The sequence below is a fragment of the Camponotus floridanus genome, unplaced genomic scaffold (assembly GCF_003227725.1).
Source record: "Camponotus floridanus strain SB8 unplaced genomic scaffold, Cflo_v7.5 scaffold85, whole genome shotgun sequence".
Lineage (NCBI taxonomy): Eukaryota > Metazoa > Arthropoda > Insecta > Hymenoptera > Formicidae > Camponotus > Camponotus floridanus.
This window is the reverse complement of record NW_020229855.1, coordinates 177,086-204,523: the sequence shown is the minus strand read 5'-3', so window position 1 is coordinate 204,523 and position 27,438 is coordinate 177,086. Positions and strand designations below refer to the sequence as shown.

Genomic DNA, 27,438 nt, shown 5'->3' with positions numbered 1-27,438 from the left:
GCTCTCTTCAGTGTAACAAATTTAATTAAAAAATGGTAGTAAACGATAAAGTTGAGGAGAATCCAAGTTAAAGACATATAAAATAATATACAAAATTCGCAAGTGTGAAATAAGAACAACAGTCTTAGAAAATCTGCGTATGCGTGCAGACAAGGCGCACATAAAAATTATAACAGAGTGTGAGTTGCGTATACAATAATATAATAAGTCTGTAGACATAACGCTCAAAAATTATTACCGTAAATTGAAGAATTAGCATAAGGAAGTCGCTAATATAAAACTTATTACAGAGCTCCAAGAATTGTAACGGATCTGCGTACATGTGTAGATATGATGCTCACCTTCGTTGTTGGAATGTTTACAAGAAAGGACCGTTCCACGAAACGAAAATATGGAAAAAACTCAGGAGATTTCGTCTTCAGATGTAATGAATTATTATATAGTGTAAAATCCTAAGAATCTCCGTAGGCAATCTGTAATAATTATAAACCGAAAGGAGCAACAAGTTTAGCACATATAACCACAGATGTGGTAAAAAAAATACAAAATGAAAGTACAAAAGACATAATATAAAAATAGATATAAAAATAATGTCATAGACTGGTCATTACAATTTTGAAAACAGAGCTAATAATTACAAGACAATTGTATAAAGAAAATAGAGGCAATACAGATTCAAAAATAAAAATTAATGATTGAGAACGATAAATTATAACAGAAAGAGTAAAGAAAAATTATCGTTAAAGCATTCGTATAATAATGATCTCGCAAATAAAATATGCAGAAGGAAGATGGAGACAAAGAAAAATGAAATAACGCTCACCAAAAATGTTACAAAAGATGGTATGGAAGAGCCGATAGATATAGCGTCGAAATAAATGTGTCGATAGATCGCAAGTTCGAACGGTAATGAGACGCGTATGCCGAAATATCATAGCTGGCTGTTGGTAAGGGAGGGGGTAGATGGGTAGCGTGAACGCGAGTGGAAGTGGGACGGGAGCCAGGTGAACGGGGAAAGCGGGAAGAGGGGGGTAAAGAGAGGGAAGAGAGGAACCGTGTAAAGGGAACAGAATAAAAACTTAAATTAAATTAATTATGAGAGGGGAAAAACATTTATTCTTTTTAGAATGGGAAAGTAAGAATTATTCAACTTATCAATATTAATAGTGTTGGTCTTGACCATATAACACGCGTAGTAACGCTTTTCAACATGTGCGTTATGCCCGTATCATACTAACGACTCGCGGTCGCGACTGCGATTGCGACTGCGATTGCGATTTTGTCTAAACCAATGGCCAGTGATTGCGACTGATGACTGCCATTTAGCTTGCGGTCTATTTTTTTAAGTCGCAATCGCAATCGCAGTCGCAACCGCGAGCCGCTAGTGTGATACAGGCATTACACGTGTTACAAGTTTTAAGGTTAAAGAATTGCGTTATGCGTTCGGAAATTTAGTAATTCAATACTGATGTCAGTACAAAGTATCTATAATATTTCCAATAGTGGCAGCAGTACTGGAAGTGAATTTCGGACGCAGTCAAGGATGAGAGAGAGAGAGAGAGAGAGAGAGAGAGAGAGAGAGACAACATTTCATGATCACCACATGACTAGTAATAAAATATAGAAATTAAATATTAATGGCTGCGAGTGGGAAGGCATTGGGATTGACCAATCAAGTCGAACAGAATGAAAATTTCTTTATCCTGATTGGTTGAAGCTTGAAGAAATGCTTAAAAGCATTTCTAAAACAAATATTTTATTAAGGAATCGAAAAATCTATTTTGTCTTAAAATAATCTATTTATATAAAAATTAAATATAAGAAAATCGATTTAAAAAATCGATTATTTGCTAAAAAAAAATCGATTCTGTAAAAATCGATTCAGAATCGAACATCCCTAATCGCAACAGGCATCCAGCATAAGCACTCGCGTCCGACGGTGAATCGCGCCACCCTTACCTACTTCTTGTATCCGACTCGTCATAAGTTAATTACTTCCTTTAATAATTCAAAAACTAACGTCAGACGAAATTTTACCAAAGGAAAAATCGTCTTAGAATTGTCTCAAGAATATGTCATTTAAAGGGCAATAGGGTTATTTTGAATCATCCTGTACACACACACACACACACACACGAACACACACACACACACACACACACACACACACAGGGTGTCCCATTTTAAGTGTCCACCCCAAATATCTCTTTCATTTTTTATTTTAGAGAAAAATGGTTCAGACATGTTTTATATGGTTTCGAGAGGGCCATAAGATGGTACCATTGATTTGACCTTGAAGAGTCATTTGAAGGTCACGTGAGGGTCACTTCAATTTTTTTAAATAGCACCCACTATTTTTAATTACATACTCTTGTAGCTGACCTCAAGAGCTTTCCAAAACACTATAATAAAATATTTTTTCGTTGCGTATTTTTCGAGTTATGAGACTTGAATAATTTCTTAATTCTACATAAATCATAAAATATCTGGTGAAATATTCATTTTTCGATTATTTTACTTTAATACTTTTATGCACAAAATAATGTGAGAAATCGACTGGTGTAAAGAAGACACATAGTTCTTTTTAAGAAAAAATATGTAATTTGCAATTAACAATTACACATTTTTACCATACAAAACATGTCTGAACCATTTTTCTCTTAAATAAAAAATGAGAGAGATATTTGGAGTGGACACTTAAAATGGAACACCCTGTATATATACAGGGTAAATATATGGAATTAAAGTGAATTGAGGAAAAACAGGCAAAAAAACCACAACGCTAGGATAATGATAGCTAAAATTAGAAGAAAAATTTTTTTTTAATATATGATAAGGCAACGCATGTAACTTATAAAATTATCAGATGACAATTAATTACAACGACAGACGCGCGTTCCGATCCCGTTCGGATCATTATCAATGTCTAACAGCAAAAATTCAAAATAACGGAAAATTATAAAAATAAAACATAAGTCAAAGTCTCAATAAAATCAATAAGAACAGAGATCTCACGCAAACAGAAAAATACAAGAACAAATATAATATAAATCGGATATAATAAAAATCGCACGCATAGTTATAAAGAGAGAAATTCTTAAGACGGAAATTTCCACACGCGAAACGGTCATATGTGATGCTCACCTGCCAGCCTTCCAGGGCTGGTAAAAAAGCAGTCGAAAACATAATCCGTTAAGCAAGAATGAAAATGTGTCTTCTCAAAAATGCTCCATTCCAGGAAAATGCAGAATTTTAATAATAGGAAGGAAGAAAGATGGTAAAGATACTTCCAAACAGACTAAATGAAGATCTGTAAAAGAAATAAATAACGGAGCAACACACATCACCGAAACACATGCAAAAAATACAATGAAAAATTCAATAATTCAGAAACGCATAATGAGTTGGATTGAATAAAAATTATCACTGATTACTAAAGACACAATAAAATAAATGAGAGTACCTGTCAATCCGAAAAAGCAAGGATCAGAAGAAAACAGCTAGCAGACTGAGGAGAAAAGATGTGAATCAAAACACGTAATGGATATGAAAGCGAAGAAGGAAAGGAAGGGTGGGAAAAAAATAATGAGGAAGAATAAAGTTAGATGGCATTACCAGGAAGATACAGGAATTAAGAGAGGCAGAAAGGAAGGCTTTAAGATTGAAATTTATTGATGACAGGAATATAGGATGCATCTAAACGTAATGTGTCAGTTTGAACATTTAGGCCTTCATTTTGGATGGCAATGTGTAACATTTCTGAAAAAAGTCTCCTTCTGTAAGACGGTTCCTCGTCCAAAATGGATATCTCATCCCATTTGAACTCATGTCCCATAATTCTATGGGAAGAGATCACAGACAAGCAATCATTAGGCTTGTTGATATTAGACTTGTGCTCTTTTATTCTAGTTAACAATTGGCGGCCAGTCTGTCCAACATAAGACGCAGAACAGTCCTTGCATTCAATTTTATAGACTACATTTGAATGGTTAAATTTATTTAAGGGATCTTTATATAATTTAATGTATTTGTTTAGTTTGTTACGAACAACAAAGGCCAAGTTCATATTTAGATTTTTGATTAAGGAAGCAAGATGGATAGAAAGGTGTGGAATGTAAGGGACAATGAAAAAGGAAAGGGGGGAAGAGGAGGGAGAATCGGAGGGGGAAAGAATATTAGGAAGAACAGAGGTGTTGTCGGAGTAAATGAGAGAGGAATTAATAAGGGAACGTAATCTTCTGGAAATATTCTTGAAAATAAAATTCAGTGGATAGCCATTATTCAACAGAATATTTATGATAAACTTAAAATTAATCTCATAATATCGAAGGTGTGACAATTTAAACACTCTGTCAGTTAAACCGATGATAACCCCTCTCTTATGTGAAACAGGATGTTGAGAAAGGAAGTTAAGGTATCTGCCCGAAAACGTTGGTTTCCGGTACCAATCAAATTCGATTAAATTGTTGTTAACAATGATAGAAACATCAAGAAAGTTCAGAGCGTTGTTAGGAGCAATTTCAATGGTAAATTTAAGTTTATCGTGGTAAGAATTAAAAGATTTTAAAATTAATGAGATGTAGGACGAAGGAACTGCAAGGGCGATATCGTCAACATAACGAACATAAAAGGGAAGACGTATAGGAAGGCAAGACAAAGCTCTCTCTTCTAGATCCTGCATAATAATGTCCGCTAAAATCGGGGAGAGAGGGGAGCCCATGGGTGTGCCAAAAACTTGTTTGTAAAAGACATCGTTAAATTTGAAGAATGTTGAGTGGAGAACTAGTTTTAATCCAGACAAAAATTCGTTGTAGGGGATATCGATCTTATTCTTGAGAAAATGCCAACGTTTGGCAACACCATCCACAACAAAATCAGTCGGAACATTAGTAAAAAGAGAAACGACGTCTAAAGAAATCAAGTTATAACCGTCTTCAATGTAAGTCCCTCTCAGATTGTCAACTAATTCAAAGCTGTTCTTTACATAGCTCTTAGGTTTTGGAAGATGTTGATACAATGTGTCATGCAAGAAAGCAGCAAACACATGCAACGGGCTATTGATCGAGGATACGATTAATCTGAGAGGACAGTTTTGTTTGTGAATCTTTGGCAAACCATAGGCTCGTAGAATAACGCCGTCGGTTAGCAAAAGAGATCGGTAACGGCTTTTCGAAATATAATCTTTTTTCAGCCATCTTGCCAGCAAGGATCTCAGGTCGTTAAAGATTTTTTTGGTAGGATCTTTGTTTATTATAGTATAAGTACTATCATCAGATAACAACTCCTGCATTTTCATGAAATAATGATCTTTATCCAAGACTACAGTAACATTGCCTTTGTCCGCTTTAGTGACAATAATGTCAGGATGGTCCAACAAAAATCTTCTTATGAGTTTAGCTTTATCTACCATATCCCTTTCTAAGTCAGAAAAGGAAATGGGGGAGGACAAGAACTTGTTAAGAAAATAAATGCATTGATTGCGAATGTCACCAGATATTGAAGGGTCCAGTCTAACTAAACTTGACTCGAGAAATTTAATGAAGTCAAAGGAAATGCTCTGCAAATTACTATTGGTAATAGGAAGACTAAATTTTTCTCCTAGTTGTAAGAGGCATTGAACTTGTGAGGGAATAGGGGTGGAGGAGAGGTTGACGAACCAATCATTGTTAATAGTGTTGAGGCAAGCAATAGGAAGAGGTGATATAAACTCAGCGGGATCAATGTTAACTGTCAAAAAGGGGGGAGAAATCAAAGGATCCGGCGGGGAAAGAGAAAAAAGGAAGGGATTAGGTTTACTATTAAAGTTATTAACACTGGATCTCAATTTTTGTCTATAATGATTGATAGGAGGTTGAGAAGGGGTATGGCAATGGTAAGAGAAAGGGCGGGAAAAAGGATAAAGAGAGGAAGTCCCAGTAACAGGGTGATCAAGTTTTCTCTTCAGTCTCAAGGACTCCTGTCTGGTAAAACGGAAGAAATAACAAGATTGTTTATCAAAATACTCATGTAAAATAGAGACAGGAATAGAATCAAACAAAAAATGGATAAATAAAATGTTTTGATGTCGCAAAAAACGCAAAAGTCTGTGAGCGTCCGCTAGCTCAATACGTAGAACTCTTAAAGATGTTCTCAAACGCAAGTTTTCAAGAGAAACATTAGATCTATTGTTGCATAAAGAAACACCACCAAAAAGATTTCCACCAAGATATTGAGGAAAAATTCTAAATTTAATGCAATGTTTCAAAAACTTTAACTTTTCTCTGACTTTGATGATGTTGATCTGGTTGTTGGTCCACTTCTTCAAGCAACGTTTGGCGCTAATACCAAATTGAGAAGCTATAAAACTATAAAAATTAAATGTAGACGGTCGCATATTGTGCCAGCGAGATATCAAAATTATAAAATTATAAAAGTGGTTATAAGATAACAATCAAAATGAATTGAGGAAAAACAGGCAAAAAAACCACAGCGCTAGGATAATGATAGCTAAAATTAAAAGAAAATTTTTTTAAATATATGATAAGTCAACGCATGTAACTTATAAAATTATCAGATGACAATTAATTACAACGATAGACGCGCGTTTCGATCCCGTTCAGATCATTATCAATGTCTAACAGCAAAAATTCAAAATAACGGAAAATTATAAGAATAAAACATAAGTCAAAGTCGCAATAAAGTCAATAAGAACAGAGATCTCACGGACGCAAACAGAAAAATACAAGAACAAATATAATATAAATTGGATATAATAAAAATCGCACGCATAATTATAAAGAGAGAAATTCTTAAGACAGAAATTTCCACACGCGAAACGGTCATATGTGATGCTCCCCTGCCAGCCTTCCAGGGCTGATAAAAAAGCAGTCGAAAACATAATCCGTTAAGCAAGAATGAAAATGTGTCTTCTCAAAAATACTCCATTCCAGGAAAATGCAGAGTTTTATTAATAGGAAGAAAGAAAGGTGGTAAAGATACTTCCAAACAGACTAAATGAAGATCTGTAAAAGAAATAAATAACGGAGCAACACACATCACCAAAACACATGCAAAAAATATAATGAAAAATACAATGAAAAATTTATTTTATTGTAAATATTGAAAAAAGCTCTCTTCAAATTTAATAATGAAATAGAAGAACATAGGCAATAGAAAGCAAGTAGATAAATAAATTATTAAAGATCGAGTACAAGTAATAATAATTTAATAAAGTAAACTATAATTGATATAAACATGTTAAGTACGATATAAATAGTTAAAAATAATAATAAAAGAAATGTACGGTACGGACGTTTCTGGCTCTTGTTTTGAGCCTTCTTCAGCGCAATGATGTGACATAAAAATTACAAATAATAATGTGGTGTAGGAACCATAGAAAAATTGTAATGATAAGTGTTATAAAATCAAAAATCGATGTCGCATAGACGCAAAGTTAATAGACGTTTATCAAAATAATAGATCTCCATCGCGAGAGATATAAAGAACCTCATTGTGCGAGTTAATTAGATGCAGAACAGAAACTTGACAACAGTACCAAATGTAGCCTGAAATTGACAACATCAAAAATAAATCTCTTAAATAATGTGAGGAGACTAATAATATAAGTACTTACAGAGAAACTGTTCTGCGATAATGAGAATGTTGAAAAAAACAACAAGGTTCAACATGAAGATCGGTTACTGTCAAAAATGTTACAGAGACGGCCGATATATATACTAGAGCATGACTTTCATATTTTCGGAAGCTTGTTTATAATGTCATGATATAAAGACGGTAAATTTTCTGTGTCTGTCTGTAAATTCAAACCATTCCTTTGTCTCTTAATATGCAGCATTTCGGAAATAAGCCTTCTATTATAGAATGGAGTTTCATCCAAGACTTGGACGTCATTCCAACAAAAATCATGATCGCATTGTAATCTGTGATTTGTGACGACTGAGCGAGTTGCATGATTCCTATTAATCTGCGATCTATGTTCAGAAATTCTCGTCTTCAACATTCTCGAGGTCTGACCAACATATAGTATGAAGCATCACAATCGGAACAATTAATTTTATAGACTACATTAGTTTTGCAGTTAGAAGGAATATGATCTTTATGTACTTTGATAAATTTATTTAATTTGTTTAAGCTAATGTAGGATAGCTTGACGTCCAAGTTCTTAGTGATACCCATAAACTGATCTGTGACGTTTGGTAAATAAGGGACCGTGAAGAATGTGGAGGAATTATTCAGTGTCCTATGCCCAATGCGATCACGACTCTTAATTAGGAATCTCAACCGTTGATTAATAACATCAAAAATAAAGCTCAAAGGATAGCAATTGTCCAAGAGAGTTTTGACAATAAGGTTGAGATTCTTGTAATGAAATCTTGGATGCGACAAAGAGAAAACCTTATCAACGAGGCCGATGATCGTGCCCTTCTTCTGGCAAAGTGGATGTTGGGAATAATAATTTAGATATCTGCCTGAAAAAGTAGGTTTGTGGAACCAGTCAAAAATTAAAACGTTATTTTCAACAGTTAAAGTTAAAAAATTGATTTTACGGTCAGTCTCTAATTCAGATGTAAATTGTAGTCTGTCATGAAAAGAATTAAGAATAGAAAGAGTCAAGTCAATAGAGTCAGAAGGGACTGTCATTAAAATATCGTCGACATATCTAAAATATAGTCGGGGGGTAAATTTTAGCGTATTCAAAGCTTTCTCTTCTAAGTCTTGTAACACTATATCAGCTATGATAGGTGATAGGGGAGATCCCATGGGAGTACCAAATGTTTGTTACAGATCAGATTCGTTTTTCTCTTATATTGATGTTAAATACAGCCACAAGACCACTAAACTACTAAAATCATGGCTTAAGCTTAGGAAATCTATCATTTCCAACAGAATCAAAGTTAATTTTTTGCGACGATGTATTGCGTATAACATCTTTCCATCACATATAGACCGATTACTGTCAAATTTCAAGTTCTCTTATAATAATTATAGATCCAATCTCCAATTTAACAATATATTATTGACGTTCTACAATAGACTAATACGTATCGAACTTAGAGACATTTATTACTTCATTAGAAAGAATTATGAGAGGATGTTCCATTTATCGGCTGAAATTTATAGAAATTTACCTGTGTTTGTTTGTAACAATTTCTTTAACAGACAAAGCCGTCCTTTGTTTTGCTTCGATCTAAAGGAGAGTAGGAGACTAGACAAGAAATTTAATTTTTTGTTGTCAAAAAAACGCAACACAAACTGTCTCAAACCTATTAATTATTATTGTCATCAATATCCTGCAGCATCAAATAGTGATTTCGCACCTCAGCGACGTTTCAGTTGGTCGTTTAATAATAACTACGCACCGTCAAATGATGTTATTGAAGTACTGATTGATCCTAATACATATTTAAACTCATAATCGAATCTGGATGAGATTAGGGACAAATGGTTTGTCAACTTATCTAAGGTGAATATTCCTACTGAGATCCAATGTTTTTTGCAACTTGGCGAAAATTTTAGCCTTCCTCACATCAACATACCCAACTTAACCACGGAATTCATTAAACATATTGAATGCAACTTACTGAAACTTTCCCCTGAATTAAGAATTCACATTAGAGATAATTCGAAATCCATCATTAAAAATATCCCTTCATATTCATATCCTAGAAATTCACAGAACGATTGGCTAATACGCCTTTATTCGACTACAAAAAATTTTCTCCTTACGAATAAAGATCTCATTCTCACACGTGCAGATAAGGGGAATGTCACAGTGGCCCTTGATAAAAACGATTATCTAAACAAAGTTGAAGATTTACTTCGAAACGAGAATACATACGTAGTTATTAAAAAAGATCCTACAAAAAAACTAATTTCCAATTTGAGAGAGCTATTATCTAGATGGAAAAACCATGGTTTCATTTCTTATGCAACCTATAGATCTCTCTTGTTTACTGATGGTACTTTACCTAGAGCTTATGGCCTACCAAAAATCCATAAGATTAACATTCCATTCAGACTCATTGTTTCATCTATTAATAGTCCTCTCTATTCTCTCGCTCTATTTTTGCATAAAGTCATGATAAAGAACTTTCCTACTGCCTCCAGCCACATTAATAACAGCTGTGATTTGGTGCATTATTTGACGAGTGTTCGCTTGGATGACGACTCTAAATTGATCTCGCTTGATGTGATTTCCCTGTTTACAAATATTCCGATTGATCTTGCTCTTTTTAGCGTTTCAAATAGATGGAGGTTTATACGGGATGTCTGCGATCTGCCTGAATCGGAATTTTTAAATGCTGTTAAACTAGTTTTAAACTCTACTTTTTTTACTTTTAATAACATTATTTATAAACAAACATTTGGTACTCCCATGGGATCTCCCCTATCACCTATCATAGCTGATATAGTGTTACAAGACTTAGAAGAGAAAGCTTTGAATACGCTAAAATTTACCCCCCGACTATATTTTAGATATGTCGACGATATTTTAATGACAGTCCCTTCTGACTCTATTGACTTGACTCTTTCTATTTTTAATTCTTTTCATGACAGACTACAATTTACATCTGAATTAGAGACTGACCGTAAAATCAATTTTTTAGACGTAACTTTAACTGTTGAAAATAACGTTTTAATTTTTGACTGGTTCCACAAACCTACTTTTTCAGGCAGATATCTAAATTATTATTCCCAACATCCACTTTGCCAGAAGAAGGGCACGATCATCGGCCTCGTTGATAAGGTTTTCTCTTTGTCGCATCCAAGATTTCATTACAAGAATCTCAACCTTATTGTCAAAACTCTCTTGGACAATTGCTATCCTTTGAGCTTTATTTTTGATGTCATTAATCAACAGTTGAGATTCCTAATTAAGAGTCGTGATCGCATTGGGCATAGGACACTGAATAATTCCTCCACATTCTTCACGGTCCCTTATTTACCAAACGTCACAGATCAGTTTATGGGCATCACTAAGAACTTGGACGTCAAGCTATTCTACATTAGCTTAAACAAATTAAATAAATTTATCAAAGTACATAAAGATCATATTCCTTCTAACTGCAAAACTAATGTAGTCTATAAAATTAATTGTTCCGATTGTGATGCTTCATACTATATATGTTGGTCAGACCTCGAGAATGTTGAAGACGAGAATTTCTGAACATAGATCGCAGATTAATAGGAATCATGCAACTCGCTCAGTCGTCACAAATCACAGATTACAATGCGATCATGATTTTTGTTGGAATGACGTCCAAGTCTTGGATGAAACTCCATTCTATAATAGAAGGCTTATTTCCGAAATGCTGCATATTAAGAGACAAAGGAATGGTTTGAATTTACAGACAGACACAGAAAATTTACCGTCTTTATATCATGACATTATAAACAAGCTTCCGAAAATATGAAAGTCATGCTCTAGTATATATATCAGCCGTCTCTGTAACATTTTTGACAGTAACCGATCTTCATGTTGAACCTTGTTGTTTTTTTCAACATTCTCATTATCGCAGAACAGTTTCTCTGTAAGTACTTATATTATTAGTCTCCTCACATTATTTAAGAGATTTATTTTTGATGTTGCCAATTTCAGGCTGCATTTGGTACTGTTGTCAAGTTTCTGTTCTGCATCTAATTAACTCGCACAATGAGGTTCTTTATATCTCTCGCGATGGAGATCTATTATTTTGATAAACGTCTATTAACTTTGCGTCTATGCGACATCGATTTTTGATTTTATAACACTTATCATTACAATTTTTCTATGGTTCCTACACCACATTATTATTTGTAATTTTTATGTCACATCATTGCGCTGAAGAAGGCTCAAAACAAGAGCCAGAAACGTCCGTACCGTACATTTCTTTTATTATTATTTTTAACTATTTATATCGTACTTAACATGTTTATATCAATTATAGTTTACTTTATTAAATTATTATTACTTGTACTCGATCTTTAATAATTTATTTATCTACTTGCTCTCTATTGCCTATGTTCTTTCATTTCATTATTAAATTTGAAGAGAGCTTTTTTCAATATTTACAATAAAATAAATTTTTCATTGTATTTTTCATTATATTTTTTGCATGTGTTTTGGTGATGTGTGTTGCTCCGTTATTTATTTCTTTTACAGATCTTCATTTAGTCTGTTTGGAAGTATCTTTACCACCTTTCTTTCTTCCTATTATTAAAACTCTGCATTTTCTTGGAATGGAGCATTTTTGAGAAGACACATTTTCATTCTTGCTTAACGGATTATGTTTTCGACTGCTTTTTTATCAGCCCTGGAATGCTGGCAGAGGAGCATCACATATGACCGTTTCGCGTGTGGAAATTTCTGTCTTAAGAATTTCTCTCTTTATAATTATGCGTGCGATTTTTATTATATCCGATTTATATTATATTTGTTCTTGTATTTTTCTGTTTGCGTCCGTGAGATCTCTGTTCTTATTGACTTTATTGCGACTTTGACTTATGTTTTATTTTTATAATTTTCCATTATTTTGAATTTTTGCTGTTAGACATTGGTAATGATCTGAACGGGATCGAAACGCGCGTCTGTCGTTGTAATTAATTGTCATCTGATAATTTTATAAGTTACATGCGTTGACTTATCATATATTTAAAAAAATTTCCTTTTAATTTTAGCTGTCATTTTCCTAGCGCTGTGGTTTTTTTGCCTGTTTTTCCTCAATTCATTTTGATTGTTATCTTATAACCACTTTTATAATTTTATAATTTTTATATATGGAATTGTTAATTGCAAATTACATATTTTTTCTTCGAAGCAATTATGTTTGTTTACTCCAATGGATTCCTCTCATTATTTTGTATAAATATTATTTTGTATAAGTATTTTGTATAATTATTTTGTATAAAGTACTTTATAAGTACAAAATAATGAAAGAAATCAATTAATGTAACGTACTTTGTTATAAAAGTATTAACGTAGGATAATCGAAAAATGAATATTTTACTAGATATTTTACGGTTTATATAAAATTAAGAAATGATTTCGAGCCTCATAATTCGGAAAATACTTAATGAAAACTGACTTAATAATAATGTTTTGGAGAACTCTCGGAATGAACTATAAGAATATGCAAAAGCATATAAGATGTTCCGTTTAAAAAGTTTGATGTGACCTTCAGGTGACTCTTCAATGTCAAACTAATGATACCATCTTATGTCCCCCTTCAAGTCATACAACTTTCGTCTGAAACATTTTTTTATACAGTAGAAATTGAAAAAGTTATGAGGGTGGAATTTTTAAAATGGGACAGCCTATATATATATATATATATATAATTATTACAAAAAATATATTAATTTCTATTTACAAATATATGAATAAGATCACTAAGAATCACTAAGAATCAGTATTTTATTGGTCTCTAGTAGAAACGCTTATTTTTGTTATCTTATATTTCATTAATTATAATCAATGGAAGTAAAATAAATAATAGCTAGTTCTTTTAGTTACCACTACGATGCGCTATTTTTCTCGTACTTAAGTCTTACAATTAGTTATAAGAATTATATAAAGCTTGCAAAGGGCGACAGATAAAATTAAAAGTATTATTTCGATTTAATTTCTGAAACAATCTCAATAAGGGAACTTCAAATATTAAATCGATTTTATAAGTTGGACAAATAAATATATCGACCAATAAACGAAAATAATCCGTTCATTAGATAAATTATAATCAATATTAATGACTAAAACAATCAATATTACTAATTCTTTCAGTGAAATAATATTGATTTACAGTGCTATAATAACTTATAACTGCTGTATCAGTGACTCTATTGTTTTCACTGATAATATATTGATTCGCTTTTAGAGAGTGTATATGAATTATTGCATTATTTTATTAAGTCGAGAAAACAAACATTTAACAAATAAAAGGAAAAACGTATTTTAAATATATTTTAAACGTTTTCAAATGTTTTGTTATCAGAAAAGAAATGTGTAAATTAACATTTTTCAAATGGACATTTTAATTAATCAGAAACGTTTTCAAGAGTCGGTTATGAAATGTTTCGAAGAAACATTTGTTAAACATTTTTGAAACGAATATGTGTTAACTGGATTTATTAGATATTTTACAGTTTACTTAAAATTAAGAAATTATTTCAAGCTTCATAACTCGGAAAGTTTTCAATGAAAAATAATTATAGTGTTTTGAAAAGCTCTTGAGGTAAGCTACAAGAATATGAATTAAATAGGTGATTCTATTTAAAAAATTCAAAGTGATTTTTATGTGATCTTGACAGTATTATTCATACTAGTCATACTATTATTATTATGTAACGTGTAAGCTTAAAGCCTTATTTTGTTTGAAACATTTTTCACGAAAATGTATATTTATCTGAATATTCAAGGATCCCGGTACTTTTGGATGCTGTATATTTTCATTGTTTATTTTAAAACGTAACTGCAATATTGCTAATGTAATATTGTATAATAATGTCTCCGTAATATCTTTGTTGCATATTGCAATGTGCAATGTTGCACAATGTTGCAATACTGCAAGTTTCTGTGTTGTATGGGTGTTTTGAGTTGATAAAAAAGAAATCGCTGCGTATTCTGAAGACTATATCTGAAATCGACTATAAAAAATGTTTCGAAAATTGAAAAAACATTGGCATAAGTGTATTGCAGTGAGAGGAAATTATTTTGAAAGAACGAAATAAATTTGGATAAATAAATTCATAGTTTACTTTTTATTGGACCAGTCCTGATACTTTTTGATCACAGTAGTATACTATATAGTATATTATATAGTACACATAAATTTACTTTCTTACTATAGACAATATTTTTTATTCTCTTAATGGTTTTTTCAGTGTTATATAACGATACAGAAGCTTTTATGTTACCCTACAGAGTCCATACATTTTTCGACATTACTAATAGTTATACATACATAATAATGTATTTATATCTATTTCCGATGTTTTATGCATCTATCTGTCATATGGCGGCGATTTGTTTATTAGTTATTTTAGTATTCCACATTTGTGGCGAATTATCCATTTTATCATACCGCATCAAAAATGTCACAACATACTCACAAGATATAGTTGTAAACAGAATTCATAGTTTTGTTCGAATGCATCTCAAAATAATATGGTAAAACTATTATAGTTATATTTTTATAATATAATTTCAATAATACCCAGTTATATATCTTTTTTATGCTTAATTTATTTCTTTATTTGTATGATTTTATCAAAATACTATGACGATGAAAGGATGGCGAAATCTGTGGATAATATTTTTAATTTAATTCTTTTGGATGAACTTCTTGGCAATAGTGTTGTATTGGCTATTTCAATGTACTATGTCATAATAGTATGTATTATTGTTATTAAATTTTTTATTATTATTATAAAATAACCTAGTTTACAAAAGTTTACGTTAATAGCACTATTAATAGTACTACAAAGTACAGTTTAATAATATTTTAGGAAATACAATGACAAAAGCTATATTTTAGGAAGTTGTCTAATTTAATTTTTAATTGATAACGTGATTTTTACTACATTATCTTTCTTTTAAGTCAGAGAGGATTTTTCTTCAATAAGAATATAAATGCATTTATATATTCCATAAATGCATTCATATTTTTCATGTAATTAATGATTTAAAATAGTAGTTTATAGTAAATTTTTTGTTAGGAAGAGATTGAATTCAAATTGTTAACAAAATATTTATCAAAAAAATCTCGATTTAAGAAATATTCTGTATTTTAAATAATTGTTAATATTTGTTAGAATTTACAGGTTTCAGAAATGGCAACTTGTTGCACTTTTATATTTTTTGCGGTTATTGCGCTTGTTATGCTTTTTGGCTACTGTTTAATTGGTGATCAACTGACACAACAGGTTGGATATAAATAAGCAATGATGTCAAATCGAGAAACAAATCCTTCATTTGTGTATAGAGGAAAAATTTATATTATATACTAGGACTGTGAATTAATTTTGAGGGATTTTTTTGTAAATTCAAGGCTTATTGTAAAAAATTGTGTACATTATTATTTTGCAAAGTATTGTCAACCGCTAGCCACTACTTTTTCCCATCTTTCTGACAGCATACAGATTCCGCGTTGAAAGAACAACTCATTTTTTGATGCTATCCATCAATCGATCCAATTTTTCATATCTTCGTAAGATTGAAAGCGCTGCTTAGCAAGGCCGTGTTCCATGGATCGGAACAAGTAATAATCCGATGGAGCAATATCTGGTGAATATGGCGGGTGGGGTAAAACATCCCATTTCAGTGTTTCTAAGTATTTTTTGACTACACGAGCAACATGTAGTCGAACGTTGTCATGTTGAAAAATTACTTTATCGTGCCTTTGCTAAAATTGCGACCGTTTTGCACGGCTCAAACGCATCAATTGTGTTCGGTAGCGTTCACCAGTGATGGTTTCATTCGGTTGAAGCAGCTCATAGTACACAACACCAAGCTGATCCCATCAAATACAGAGCATGAGCTTTGAACCATGAATATTCGGCCTTGCCGTCGATGTTGATGCATGACCAGGCAAACCCCACGATTTTCTACGCTTAAGATTATCGTAGTGTATCCATTTTTCATCGCCAGTGATGATACGATGTAAAAAATCCTTTCTTTTTTGCCGTTGAAGCAATTGTTCACACGTGAAAAATCGCCGTTCTCTCGGCTTCAATTCGTATGGCACCCAATTTCCTCGCTTTTGAATCATACCGAATGCATTTAAACGTTTGGAAACTGTTGTGCGATCAACATTCAACGATTCAGCAAGTTCATCTTATGTTTGACATGAATCTTGATCGAGTAATGCTTCCAATTCCTCATCTTCGAAATTTTTTGGTTGACCAGGGTGTTCTTTGTCAACTGTATCGAAATCGCCACTTCTAAAACGTCGAAATCAATACTCACACGTTTTTATCGATGGAGTATGTTCACCGTAAATTTCCAACAGCATTCAATGACTTTCAGCAGCTTTTCTTTGAATTAAACAGGAAAAGTAAAACTTCCTTTTAAAATAGTGTTTTGTTGGCTCGTAATTCGACATCTTCGAAGTTGAGAAAAAATATGTTGTTTACACTTCAGCAAAATGACACAGAATAAAAAGTAAAGCCTAATGACAGAGCTTTGACATGAATATAGTTACAGAAATGTCCGATGCGATATAACATAAGTTACGTCATCTATTGTAAATCCCTCAAAATTAATTCACAATCCTAGTATATACAGTGTTATATATATACGGTGTGTTATTTTAACTTTCACACTCGAACATCTCGAATCATGGCGGCTTCGGTGAAAATTTTTTGTAGGTGAAAAGGTAGAGGAGCTATAAAGATCAACTTTGATTTTTTAATTAGAACCGTCTACTTTTTATTGCATATTCTTCTAGCACATCTCAAAATCTTTCCAAAACACTATAATTAAGTTAGTTTTCACTAAGTACTTTTCGAGTTATGAGGCTTGAAATCATTTTCAATTTTTAATTTTACATATACCGTAAAATATCTTGTAAATTCATTTTTCGATTATCTTATCTTAATACTTTTATATACAAAATAATGAGAGGAATCAATTGGTGTAAAGAAAACACATACTTGTTTTTAAGAAAAAATATATAATTGTTAATTGCAAATTACATATTTTTTCTTCAAAACAATTATGTATTTTCTTTACACCAATTGATTCCTATCATTATTTTGTACATAAAAGTATTACGGTAGGATAATCGAAAAATGAATATTTTACTAGATATTTTATGGTTTATGTAAAATTAAGAAATGATTTCAAGCCTCATAACTCGGAAAGTACTTAATGAAAACTAACTTAATTATAATGTTTTGGAAAGTTTTCGAGATGAGCTATAAAAATATGCAAAACCATATAGGGTGTCCCGTTTAAAAAATAAGAGGTGACCTTCAGGTGATTTTTGCAAGTCAAATTAATGGTACCATCTTATGTCCCCCTCGAAACCATACGAGTTTTGTTGGAAACATTTTTTCATATCTTTTAGACTTTACGAGATATTTCGATAGCAAAAGTTAAAATGGAATACCCTGTATATACAGGGTGTCCATCAATTTTTGACCTTAACGAAATAAGGAAGTAGATTGGCTCAAATTAAAAAGGAATGATTTGTATTGTTTTGGGATTGTAGCAATAATTAACGAAAAATTAAATAAAGAAGATCGGCCGGCCAATCTGCGTGAGTAAATGCGCGCGGGGACGAGAGTCGTCCCACTGTAATCCGATACTACGAACGCGGCGAAGCGGTAGGCGGGTCGCTCTCCGAGACATGATGGTTCACACGACATATCGCAATACCGCGCCTAAAAATGACCCGTCCTTTTAGTGCCCAGAAAATGCGCTATCATTTCCACACCACGTTGCGGTAGATAGCATGGTGCGCTATTTTATAGTGGTTTCCCCCATAAGCCTATTCCACTTTCAATTTGAAAATTATTCAAAATGCCTTACTATACGATGAATATATCGTAAATGTAAAAAATTAATGGTGACAGTACCTTTACAAATATTGATCCGTGGTTGAAAATCCGTCGATAAAATGTATTGCACACATTGATACGATGATAAAATGCTTCAAGAATCCTTTCTTCATCTCGTACACAAAGGCTGGACCGGTTATCCCGATATTATGCACAACACCCAGTTTCACATAATTATTGCACAACACGTAAAATTGTACGGCTACTTGGTTTTCGTGCACGCCCGAGAAATGATTCCATGTAAATTGCGGCCGCACGATAAGTATTTTCTCCCGCTAGTCCGTATGACACAATCATATCCGTATATTCTTGCAGAGTATACTTCATTTTCACTGTTAATTTACTACGCAAACACAAGATTTTTATTAAAACGTCTTAGCTCTCGCACGCTGACTGCGTACGCCAGCAATACGCAACTACAGTTGAAAGCTGAGTGGACATGTGAGTGTAAGCGTACGTGTGAGTTCGACGCCTGCGCACTATGATTACACTCTCATAACCGCTCGACTGTAGTTGCGTGCTGCTGACGTACGCAGTCTGGTAACAGCGTGCGAGAGCTAAAACGTTTTAATAAAAATCTTGTGTTTGCGTAGTAAATTAACACTGAAAATGAAGTATATTCTGCAGGTATATACGGATATGATTGTGGCATACGGACTAGCGGGAGAAAATACTTATCGTGCGGCCGCAATTTACATGGAATCATTTCCCGGGCATGCACGAAAACCAAGTGGCCGTACAATTTTAAGTGTTGTGCAATTATTATGTGAAACTGCGTGTCGTGCATAATATCGGGATCAGTGCATAACCGGTCCAGCAATGCGCCTTCGTGTACGAGATGAAGAAAGGATTCTTGAAGCATTTTATCATCGTATCAACGTGTGCAATACATTTTATCGACGGATTTTCAACCACGGATCAATTTTTGTAAAGGTACTGTCACCATTAATTTTTTACATTTACAATATATTCAGCGTATAGTAATGGCATTTTGAATAATTTTCAAATTGAGAGTGGAATAGGCCTATGGGGGAAACCACTATAAAAAAGCGCACCATGCTATCTACCGCAAGGTGGTGTGGAAATGATAGCGCATCATTTTCTCGCCACTAAAAGGACAGGTCATTTTTCGGCGCGGTATTGCGATATATCGCAAACCACCATCATGTCTCGGAGAGCGACCCGTCCAGCGCTTCGCCGCGCTCGTAGTATCGGATTACAGTGGGACGACTCTTGCCGCGCGCTTCTACTGACGCAGATTGGCCGATCTTCTTTATTTAATTTTTCGTTAATTATTGCGATAATCCCAAAACAATACAGGTCATTCCTTCTTAATTTGAGCCAATCTACTTCCTTATTTCGTTAAGGTCGAAAATTGACGGACACCCTGTATATATATATATATATATATATATATATATATATATATATATACAGCGTGTCCCAAAAGTATGGACACACTTGATTTTCTTGGAAAATAAGCGTGCTAGAAAAAAACGTCAATAACAAAAGTATCGGGAAATCAAACGGTGCATCTAAGAGTGACCTTGAGTTTGACCTTGAGCTTGACTTTCAAGATTATTTGAAGGTCAAAGTGTTTTTTTAATGGGAACCCCTATTTTTGATTGTATATTCTTATAGCTGATCTCGAGAGCTTTCCAAAACACTATAATAAAATATTTTTCCCTCAAGTATTTATCGAGTTATGAGGCTTCAAATCATTTCTTAATTTTACATAAACCGTAAAATATCTTGTAAAATATTCACTTTTCGATTATTTTACCTTAATACTTTTATGTACAAAATAATGAGAGGAATCAATTGGTGTAAAGAAAACATATAGTTGTTTTTAAGAAAAAATATGTAATTGTTAATTGCAAATTATATATTTTTTCTTAAAAACAACTATATGTTTTCTTTACACCAATTGATTCTTCTCATTATTTTGTACATAAAAGTATTAAGGTAAAATAATCGAAAAGTGAATATTTTACGAGATATTTTACGGTTTATGTAAAATTAAGAAATGATTTGAAGCTTCATAACTCGATAAATGCTTGAGGGAAAAATATTTTATTATAGTGTTTTGGAAAGCTCTCGAGGTCAGCTATAAAAATATATAATCAAAAATAGGGGTTCCCGTTTTAAAAAAACACTTTGACCTTCAAATAACCTTGAAGGTCAAGCTCAAGGTCAAACTCAAGGTCACTCTTAGATGCACCGTTTGATTTCCTGAAACTTTTGTTATTGACGTTTTTTTCTAGCACGCTTATTTTCCAAGAAAATCAGGTTTGTCCATACTTTTGGGACACGCTGTATATATACATGTATATATATATATATATATATATATATACTCTTTATTTTAATTTTATATGTGTATTTTTATATGTTTATTTTTAATTTTATAGTCAATGTATTATTATTTTATGCATTACTTTTATAAATTATTTGATGAATTGTTGATAATTCAAATTAAGAAATTAAAACATACAAATATAATATATAAACATTAATAAATCATATTTTAAAAGAAGAGAAATTGCGCTTCGATTATTGTGCTTGACTTTCAATTAATCCGTTTCTTTTATTTGTAAAATATTAGAGCCTTCAATTTTGGTTTAAATTGATTTTGATATAACAAATCTTTAATATAAATTTCTTAAAATTGACATACATATAATCAAATGTAGATTTACTAAAATATTAGTAGGATTTGTATTTATTTTACATTATTGATGATAAGTATTTTTACATTCTGATAATATCTGTATTATTCAATTATTTCCATTGTTTTCATTTAGAGTATAAATGTTCAAGATGCGTATTACCAATGCGATTGGTATGAAATGCCATTAAATTGCAAAAGATGTTTACTGATATGTATGATTCATGGTCAAATAATGCTATATTTAACAGCTGCCAGATTTTACGTATTCTCTTTAAACAGTTTTACAGATGTGAGTATTCGAAACAATATTTGTTTTTAAGTATAAAAATTCATAAGAATAATTTATTACACATAGTTATAATTAATACTATATTTATAATTAAATAATATAGTTATAAGGAATATATCAGAAAAAAGGATAAGACTCTAAATGAAAATATGAGAAGCAAAAAAATACAAAAGAAAATTTAATATATTTATTTTCGATTATTATTAACAACAGGTTACAATTGAATCGTAATTTTAATAATAATAATTTACTTATTGGGATTTTGATTAATATTATTTCAAGAAAAGATTTTTATTAGAGTTTAGCATCAAGTGCCAAAGAAACCGGTTTTAACCTAGATACGGAGAGTTTATATTGTTGTGCAAGGAGAATTTATATCTTTCTGTCCTAAATTTATCACTGATTTGCTTTGTGTTCCCTCCTTCTTAGATTTATACTGTCAAGAAATCTCAGAATTTTTGTTGCCTAGACTTTCCGTATCTCTTGTTCCAATTTTACAAGTACATAGCCTTTACTCAAATACTACATACATGAATGTACAGAAAAACGTTTAGTTTCCAAGAAATTCAAATTTTAATTAAATAGCTAAATAAATAATGTTAAAAATTTCCATTTAAAGAAAGATTAAAATTCAATAATTTTATTAACATATTTTATTTTATTAGTATTATACAGGGTGAGCCATTTTAATCCGTCTATGCGAATATCTTCTCAGGTAGGAGCGATAGCGGAAAATGCCTCAAACAAAAGTTGTATGGTTTTAAGGGAGACATAAGATGGTGCCATCAGTTGACCTTGAATAGTTACTTGAAGGTCACATGAAGGTCATTTCTAACTTTTTAAATGGGACATTCTATGCTTTTACACATTCTTGTAGCTCATTTCGAGAGCTTTCCAAAACACTATAATTGAATTAGTTTTCATTAAATACTTTTCAAGTTATGAAGCTTGAAATCATTTCTTAATTTTACATAAACTGTAAAATATCTTGTAAAATATTCATTTTTCAATTATCTTACCTTAATACTTTTATGTGCAAAATAATGAGAGGAATCAATTGGTGTAAAGAAAACACATAGTTATTTTTAAGAAAAAATATGTAATTGTTAATTGCAAATTACATATTTCTTCTTCGCCTTATAATTCAAAAAGTACTTAAGGGAAACTAACTTAATTATAATGTTTTGGAAAACGCTCGACATGAACTAAAAGAATATCCATTAAAAAGTAGAGAATTCCGTTCAAGAAATTGACGGTGACCTTCACGTAACCTTCAAATGACTCTCCAAGGTCAAATCATTATCACCGTCTGATGGCCCCCTTCAAGCCATATAACTTTTGTTTGAAACATTTTTTATTTAACGCACCGTTTCGGAGATATTTGAGTGTATTATTTAAAATGGGACACCTTGTATGACGGAATTCGTCTGTGGTTAATTTTTTTCATGACAAATTCCGAATTTTTGGAGCTCTGGGGCTTCTCTCGCAAAAGAGGAAGAGATGGCTGCTATAACAATTTTCGAGCTAATATGCTCTTTGACTGATAAGCCATGGCTCGCGGAAATTGTGTGGCGGCCTTATATTGGGATCTGACATGGGGGCGGAGCCTATATGCATACGTCATCAACATGGTGCCGAGAAGCCCATGCTTAATATAGTGTTGTTATGAAACAATGTGATATTTTATTGATTATGTTAATTAGTATACAAAGCATTTGTCATTGGGCTGGTACAAATCCAGCTCAAAGAAAATTCCTTGAGGGTGAAAGGATATTTCAAGCAGGGCATATAATTAAATGCGGTAAAAATATACAAAACTGCAAGAGTGATGTGGTTAGCTTTACTGCTTTATCTGTATTTAAACTTTTAGAACGCGGAGAAAATATCCCGCAATCCATAATAATAATTCATTAATTAATAAAATAGCAGTAAATGCTATGCAAACAGTGGGCTTCTACTGCTGTTATTTCTCGCCACCAGATGTCATGACTACGGATGTCAGATCCCAATACTGCTTTAGATAGATCCCACTCTCGGACGATTTCATTTTCGCCACTTAATGGCGAGGCGCAAAGTTCGTGGATGTATATGAATATCCACTGGATATCTTTGGTAGCTACTGGAATATCCACTGGATATCTTTGGTAGCTTATGGATACATACTCAACATACGCAGAAAAACGAGCCATTAAATTTTAGCAAAATTTTTTAACACTTTTTAATAGCAATAAATCAGCAAACAATCACGATATTGACAAAATAATGCTCAAATTAAAGAACATTTGAACATTTTTCTTAAAAACTAAAAAAACTAAATTTGAGTTATAAAAAGTGTTTTACAAAACAATGCTGAAGATGGACTTTGAGAAATAGAAAACAAATTTTTTTTAAACTGTTGCATTGCTCAGGAGAATCGGTACAAAAATGTTTTTAAGCTTATTTATTTCTTAACAAATCTATATTTTAAACAATTTCTACGATCTTTTTTTGATAAAGTTATACCGTTTTAAAGAAAATGTTATAAAATGAAACTTTCCTTGTAAAATCTATAATTCAGAAGCAAATTATCATTAGCATAATTATCATATTTTGAAAAACTTTTTCAAAAAAAAAATTTAAGTGTAATTCGACTCAAGATGCTTCATGTAGAAACGGACAAATTTAAATCTCTTTTTTAAAACGATATAACTTCATCAGAAAAGAGCTAGTAGAAAATTGATTAAAATATATGAATTTATTAGGAAATGAATGAGCTTTTAAAAACTCATACATTTTTCTATCAGGAAACAAAAATTTTTGTAAAATTTTTGTACCATTTAAAAATTTATTAAATTTATTTTTCATTTCTTAAGATCTATCTTCAACCGTCCGCCATTATGTAAAACATTTTTTGTTATTCAAATTTGTGTTTTTTTTTACTTTTTAATAGAAATGTTCAAGCTTTAATTTGAGTTTTGTTTTGTTTCAATACGTTGATTTATTGCTATTAAAAGATGTTTGTAAAAAAATTGTGCTAAAATTTAGTACTCCATATTTTTTGTGTGCGAATGTAGATATGTGGAATACTATGTGTATATTTAGTGGATATCTTTAGTAGTTACTTAGTGGATAGATATGTGAATGATATACATATATATATCTACTAATTATTTGTAGAGAATATAGACTTGATATAGACATTTAAATATTTATTAAATATTAGATGATTTTTTCTGTGTGGCGTATTTATTTAAATATTTTTAATTAAATATTTTATTTAAATATTTTTAATATTTATTTTTTATTTTTAATGTTTCATATTTTAATACTATTCAAATGCTTTATAATTTCTCAAGTATTCTTTGTATAATTTTGGGTCAGACTAACTCAAGATAATGCTAAACTAACTAACAATATTAAAATCAAGATAAAGAAATCCGTGAAGCTGACCATTTTATGCATAATATTTTTTTATTTTTCGATATCATTTTGCTGAAGATAAATAAAAGATAAAAAGATAAATAAAAAGTTGATCGGAAACCGAAAATTTATATATTGTTGTATCTTAATATGTATATTGAAATTTAATCAAATTTTTTTATGTCTTTCTCTTGATTCAATTGTTATTTGAATTGTTGTTTTCAATTGTTACTTTAGGCTTCTTATATGTATATTTATCTTATAGTTATTTCTAATATCATATTTATATAAGAAAGGTTTATATTAAATTGTCTTAAATTTTTTTTAGAAATAAACTCTTTATATTACTCTACAATAGAATTTATGTTATTTCTTTACAATATATATATAATTTTTGTCTATGTAAAAATGTTTCTATTTTCTAAATTCTTTTTAGATTTGAGACAATTTAAAAGTGAATCTTTCCTAAGTTTATAAATTTCTTAATTAAGTCATTTTTTAAATCAAATATATATAACATTAAATTTTTATATTAATACAGGTTATCAAAACTTCTTTGGCATATTTGTCGATGCTACGTACTCTATTATGAAGAATTATTAAAAAAGTGCATATACACGTATAATATAGAAAATGAATTTGTATACTGTGAATAGAAATATATATATACTTAGAAAGTATTCATACTATATGCGTATTACAATGTATACAGCGTGTGTCAAAAGTTCCGGGACGGCTGGATAATTTGAAAAATACGCATCACAGAGGAAAATGACCTAGACAAAAGTTGTAGAATTTTTCCCGGACAATCCGACGGTGACCTTAGATTTGACCTTGGATAGTCATTTGAAGGTCACATAAAGATTACCTTCAATTTCTTAAATGGAACCCCCTATTTTTCATTGCATATTCTTGTAGCTTATCTCGAGATCTTTCCAAAACACTATAATTAAGTACCTTTTTATTAAGTACTTTTTGAGTTATAAGGCTTGAAATAATTTCTTAATTTTACATAAACCATAAAATATCTAGTAAACCATTCATTTTTCGATTATCTTACCTTCATACTTTTATGTACAAAATAATGAGAGGAATCAATTGGTGTAAAGAAAACATACAGTTGTTTTTAAGAAAAAATATGGAATTGTTAATTGCAAATTACATATTTTTTCTTAGAAACAACTATGTGTTTTCTTTACACCAATTGATTCCTCTCATTATTTTGTACATAAAAGTATGAAGGTAAGATAATCGAAAACTGAATGGTTTACTAGATATTTTATGGTTTATGTAAAATTAAGAAATTATTTCAAGCCTTATAACTCAAAAAGTACTTAATAAAAAGGTACTTAATTATAGTGTTTTGGAAAGCTCTCGAGATAAGCTAAAAGAATATGCAATGAAAAATATGGGGTTCCATTTAAGAAATTGAAGGTAATCTTTATGTGACCTTCAAATGACTATCCAAGGTCAAATCTAAGGTCACCGTCGGATTGCCCGGGAAAAATCCTACAACTTTTGTCTTGGTCATTTTCCTCTGTGATGCGTATTTTTCAAATTATCCAGCCGTCCCGGAACTTTTGACACACGCTGTATATTGATTTTCTTATTTATCAATTTATCACATATAAACACAAAAGTTATAATAAAGTAAAATTAAAAATAATTTTCATACACGTAAAAATGATTCAAAAATGCCAAAAAACTTTGTTTTCTTATTTTTTGAAATATTGTTCTTGAAAAAAAGTAAATGCAGACATTTTTAAAATAGAAGATTAATGATATCGTTCTTCTTCTTTAAATTTACTTGATTCTTAATATCGTATACCATAAAAATCCAAATTCGAACTTATAAATATGAATTCGTTCATAAATCTAAATACGTAAATATGAATTTTCAATAACTTTTATAACATGAATTTAAAAAATGTAATTTTTGTTTAAAAAACAATAATTGATGATTGATTGTAATTGTTTTTTTTCACACATAACTTATAACTATCCAATAACTATATCCTATCTCCTTATTTTTTATGTAGTTTTGTTGTATAGTATAAATAACCCAGTAAGCAAGAAACTTTTGATCAACATTCTAAAATGTTGATTTTATATAAATTTTCTAAACATTATGATATAATGTTTTATAAATATTTTAAAAATATTCTAATAAACATATTAATAACATTTAAAAAATATTTTAATTTATGTTTTATATATTTGAAAAATATTATTTAATAACATCCCTCTTAAAATATTAATAAAATATTTTAGAAACATTAATCAAAATGTTTTTTATATGTTATTAATATGTTTATTATAAATAAAAATATAACATCCAGTTACAAGTTCGTTCGCGTTGTTATTAAACGTCGTATTTATTTCATACATATCTTTAGACCATTTTTTTTTCATAATATATCTTAATTTCTTTCTCGTGACGGGCATGACGACATCTAATACGTTACTGAGAAGCAACATTCGGTGGGATATGCGTATACACTCTATTGCGTATGCGTGATTTATTCTTTTGTTCTTTGACTTC

General features: G+C 31.1%; 2 protein-coding genes across 2 annotated transcripts in view; one reads left to right on the top strand and one right to left on the bottom strand.

Annotated features, from left to right (window-relative positions):
• The window catches only part of LOC105251729 (probable multidrug resistance-associated protein lethal(2)03659), a 469,824-nt gene that overhangs the window by 411,775 nt on the left and 30,611 nt on the right, over positions 1-27,438 (bottom strand). The gene's annotated exons all lie outside the window — the stretch shown is intronic.
• On the top strand, positions 14,864-25,508 carry LOC105257549 (odorant receptor 22c-like). The gene is made up of 5 exons (XM_011268241.3): positions 14,864-15,145; positions 15,268-15,367; positions 15,790-15,900; positions 21,342-21,497; positions 25,438-25,508. Exons 1-5 carry the CDS (start codon positions 14,886-14,888, stop codon positions 25,486-25,488), a joined length of 678 nt encoding a protein of 225 aa, XP_011266543.3. The 5' UTR covers positions 14,864-14,885; the 3' UTR covers positions 25,489-25,508.

Excerpts from the sequence above, each read along its gene's own strand:
- LOC105257549 (XM_011268241.3), top strand. The coding sequence starts at position 14,886 with ATGTTACCCTACAGAGTCCATACATTTTTCGACATTACTAATAGTTAT. Across the intron at positions 15,146-15,267 it reads ATGCATCTCAAAATAATATG|GATGGCGAAATCTGTGGATA; the intron begins GTAAAACTATTA and ends TGACGATGAAAG. Across the intron at positions 21,498-25,437 it reads CTTTAAACAGTTTTACAGAT|GTTATCAAAACTTCTTTGGC; the intron begins GTGAGTATTCGA and ends ATATTAATACAG.